Source organism: Galeopterus variegatus, unplaced genomic scaffold, assembly GCF_000696425.1.
Source record: "Galeopterus variegatus unplaced genomic scaffold, G_variegatus-3.0.2 Scaffold3916, whole genome shotgun sequence".
NCBI lineage: Eukaryota > Metazoa > Chordata > Mammalia > Dermoptera > Cynocephalidae > Galeopterus > Galeopterus variegatus.
The window spans coordinates 117,044-121,669 of NW_007730027.1; the positions used below are offsets into that span (position 1 = coordinate 117,044).

A 4,626-nucleotide genomic window follows, 5' to 3' on the forward strand; every position below is an offset into this window, starting at 1 on the left:
AGTGAGCGCTGTGAGCGCACTGGTCATCCCTATATAGGATCCGAACCCGCGGCGGGAGTGCCACCGCACTCCCAGCGCCGCACTCTCCAGAGTGCGCCACGGGCTCGGCCCAGGAATTTGTATTTTTAACATAATCAAATAAATCAATCTTCTCTCTCGTGGTTTGGGCATTCACAGTCTCATTTATTTTTTTCAAAACTTTCACTACCTGAAGTTGTTCTTTTATAGTTTTCCTGAAAACTTAAAGTTTTCCCCCACATTAAGCTTTTCAGTTCATCACGAATTTCTTTTTCTGAATTATGTGAGGAAGCGTCTGATTTTATTTTTTCAATGTGGATAACCAGAACTTCATTGATTTAAAATGCCATTTATGACTCATAGCAAGTTTATACAGTTGTGTTCAGACAGGGGAGTGAATACATAAGACTGCGTGTGTGTACATTTCTTAATCTATTTATTTATTTCACTTACACTCTCTAAAACTGAACAAGTCAAACTAATCCACAGGTAGCTCTTCAAATATTTTAAGAGTGAAATCATTTGCCACTTCTTAAGTCTCTTTAAGGTTAAACATCTCCAGTTTTTTCAATAATTCCTCCCACAACAAAGCTTCCATCCTGGCTGCCTTCCAACCAACCTCTCAAAGTCCTTCTTAAAACATAGTCTTGACCATAACACAATGCTTCAGATGTAGATTGATAGGTGCAAAACAAAGGCTGGCCAGTTGGCTCACAGTTGGTGAGAGTGCAGTCCATAATACCAAGGTCAAGGGTTCAGATCCCAGCACTGGCCAGCCACCAAAAACCAAACCAAAACAACAAAAAGTGCAAAACATTTTTTAAGCCAGAATCTTGAGAGCCCAGTGTCTGCAAGTTCTCTACTCTGCTAATTTACCAACACTCTACTTTTGTAAATGTAATTAGAGTATATTTTTTACATAATATGCTCTTGGCTCATTTTGAGTTAGCAGTCTACTATGAGCCTTAGGACCTATTCCAAAAACATGATTCTTACCCAAGTCTCATATATTGTTCACTCAGCTGTTTTTTTAATCCAAGCTCAAAACTTTTAGTCTTATAAACATTTCATCTTGTTATTGGTTCTGTCTGAATCCTGATTCTGTCATCCAACATACTAGCTATTCTCCTACATCTCAAAATTGGTCTGGCATGTATGTTTTGTTTTCACTCAAACTTTCTATCCATTTACAAGATGGAAGAATCTTGCAGCATACCTCTGTCCAAGTTGACAGACTTACAGAAACACAAGTATTAACCTTCCAACCATCTGTTATCATCAAATACACACTCCTCTATCCTGACCCCCAAAAAGCAAATCTCTTGCTGAAATCCAGTTACATACTGTATCTCTGGCAGTCTCTGATCTACTAACCCAACAAGAAAAAAGAAAAAAAGAAAGAGGAAAAAAAAAAAAAAGAAGGGTTCCTGTCGGTCATGAGCCCAGCAAGCAGCCTCAGGCCTTTGGTGGTGGCCTTTTTTTGGCATCTACAGAGATGGTGAAAAGCGGAGCTGGAGGCTGAAACTTAAAAGTACTGGATGGAGCCCTAAAATGAGTAAGAATGGCTGCAGGCAGGACCTGGGTGGTCACCAGAAATGAGAAAGCGGAGATGGTGTAACAACCTCTCACGTACATCCACCTAATACTTCATTCTGAAGTTAAGTTCAAGTGTATGAATTCATGATGACACCTAATTCCGGTTACAATGAAGGTGTTGGCTGTGGACTCTGGAAAAGGTCACGTGAAAACCCATTATCTTAAGATGTTGAGTGTAAAGATCTTCATGATGAAATTTCTGTAAAAAGTAGTCTCAGGCTCAGTTTCTGAAGCTGAGAAAGGATCCTCTAGCAGCCTCATTGTGGCAGCTGCCTGGACCCAGACCCGGACCTGTACTCTGACTTGAACCCAAAGATGAATGTTTCTCATATATGTGTCTGCAGTGGGTGAGACAGAACTGTGAACTGCACTGCCTGAGGTTATCTCCCAGTGATGCCAGATGGGATAAGCACAGCCCTACCTCTGCTGCTAACTGCTAATTCTTATAAAATAATCTCCCAAAAAGAATCATTTAAGAGTTCTTTGGGCTTCATCTTCAAAAGTATCCAAGGAATTCAAGTGACTGAAAATACCGAGAAAGTCTTTGGCAGTTTGTGAAATTAGTGTATAACCAAGAACATTCAGAACTCCAATTTAGGTGATCTGGGCACTATCTTGTATTGGTGGGACTGAAATGATTATAAATTGAGATTAAATAATTAACATGTATGTACTCTGTTAGCTGAGACTAAGGGGAAACAGATGCTTAGCCTAGGAAGACATTTCTTGGGGTGGATTTCCTGTGAAGTCACTGTGTCTTAGGTTTAAATTCCGAAACACATATACAGTGTTTTTTTTGTTTTGTTTTTTTTTTAAAGAGAAAGAAAAGAAGTTCGGTTTGGCAAAGACTAAAGCCTTAGTGGAGCAATGCTACTCCCAGTGATCATCTCTACTCCTGTTCAAAAATACGTGTCTAATAAAAAATTCTGGAAATTTGTAGAAAATTGACATTAAGTTCACCATTCTATAACTGATTTAAAATTTGTGATCGGATTAAAACGTAATAAAGTTATTCACTTACTTGAACGTAATTGATAAAGTCTTCCTTGAAAAGGGCTCTTCGTTGTATTTTGTATTCTAGATCAGAAGCCTTCTTAATGATGGCCCTAAGGAGAAAGCCATTTAAACTATAACACTTGAAAAGAGCAAAGGTTAAACTTTGGATTTTTTAAAGTTTCTTTATTTTGACTATACTTATAACACATATTTAGCAAAACACATAATTCCCAAAAAACGAACATCTTTTATAAGCTAGTATTCTCTTACATAATTACTTCTGTGTTCTCAAGGGCATCAGGATGCATTTAAAACTTTCATGAAAATCATCTTAATTGCCAGGACTATTGACCTTTCCACCAGCAAAGCAAGCAATGTCAAGTACTTTACATTATGTATACATGGTACTAATAATGATTTCTCTTCCTCCAAATTCAGGTTACTTAGGTTCTAATAATCAAATCTCTTTCTTAAATTCCTCTTATTTCTGAGTTTTCATCATGTAAATTAGGAAAAGAATAAATAAATTGTCTCCACCTAAAAAAATTTATTACTACAAAGAACTTACAGGAGAAAATTCACCGTCCTTGGCTAAGGAGTGAACACACAACATGTGTATATTAGGAGAATTTAATGCAAAATGCTCAAGACAATTGTCTTCAGTGATGGCAACAATAACTAACATTTACTGAGGACTTCATGAGTCCACACTACTATGTTCTGTGTTTCACGAACAAATGTTTGATTTGAGGCTCCCATGGTCACACTACTCCATTCACTGACACTGTGAGATGAACAAATAGTCACAAAAAAACAGTTAAAACTATTAAACGTAATTAATTTTTAGAAATGGCGAAACTGGATTAAACGGTCCCCATCTTCAAGTCTAGTAAGGGAGATTCATCCTCTCCTCCTGGGCTCCCACAGCTCTCTGTTCGCATCTCTAGAGCAGTACATGCTGCTGCAGTCAACTTAACAGCACACTGTCATCAAAATGTCTAATGTGTGTGTCTCGCCCACCACACACAGTGCTCTGTGAACTCCTTACGGGCACGGATGGTGGTTTCATCACTTTCACAGCCCCGGACCTGATCCATGAAGGGCTGTCAGTGTGTTTGGTGGCTAAATACACGGACGGATCACCTTACAATGGATGAGAAATTAATTCTGGCCATCACCAAAACCCAGCAACGTGCTTCCGCCAAGTTAGGAAAAATAAGCACAACTCAAGTGTCCCCACCCCACCCCCCACCCCTCAGCCCGCCCCAGCTCGTCCCTCGTCCCCTTCCCCAGCCCTCTCTCACTTAATCTCCGCATGACTGAACAGCCCAATGCGCTCCAGCTGCTCCAGCTCGGGGAGTCGATCTTCTACGCGTTCCTGAATTATCTCCGCCATGAGGTCCGAATTCCACAGCCCCGTGAGGACAGTCTCGACGGCAAACACGCGCAGGAAGCGCCCTCCTTCCCGTCGCGAGATCCAGCCTTAACGCACGCACGCACGGACGGAACGTGCGGCCGGGTCCCGCCTTTTCCGCTTACGCCGCCTCCGCCTGTGGAGAAGTCCCTTTGGCTCTTGCGGCCCCTGTCGCCTCCCTGTGGCGGACTGTGGCATTGCAGCGAGAACTCCTCGGAGTCACGGCCCGGACGCACAAGGACAGGAGTGGAGGGGCGGGGCTAGGTTGGGGGCGGGGCTAAGTGCACGCGCGGCTGGGCTTGGGCGGGGGTCGCGTAAAGCGCCTCCGAGTCCAGAGCGGTTACCTGGGAGGAACGTGAAATGCATTTTCTGCAGGACATTGTCTACTTTTATCGTGTTCCCATCCCACGTCCTTGCTGTCTAACACCAAGAACCTAAAAATAATTTTAAAAAGCAAAAGGGGAGAACTTGTAGAATTAGAGTAAACGTTTCAAAAAGTCAGTCATGAAAATCGTAGGGACGCTAAGGTTGGCTGATTGATTTTAAAATGGGGAGAAATGTGTCTTCTTTAAATAACTATCCTAGCTTTGTAGGCAAGATCT

General features: G+C 41.7%; 1 protein-coding gene across 1 annotated transcript in view; it reads right to left on the reverse strand.

Annotated features, from left to right (window-relative positions):
* UTP6 (UTP6, small subunit (SSU) processome component, homolog (yeast)) overlaps positions 1 to 4,083 on the reverse strand; it is a 32,592-nt gene extending 28,509 nt beyond the window's left edge. The window contains exons 1-2 of the mRNA XM_008586276.1: positions 3,915 to 4,083; positions 2,636 to 2,720 (exon numbers count right to left, since the gene is read on the reverse strand). Of these exons, the coding sequence (XP_008584498.1) occupies positions 2,636 to 2,720; positions 3,915 to 4,006 (177 nt within the window). The 5' untranslated portion in view covers positions 4,007 to 4,083. The remainder of the gene's footprint in view (positions 1 to 2,635; positions 2,721 to 3,914) is intronic.
* Between the last annotated feature and the right edge of the window lie 543 nt (positions 4,084 to 4,626).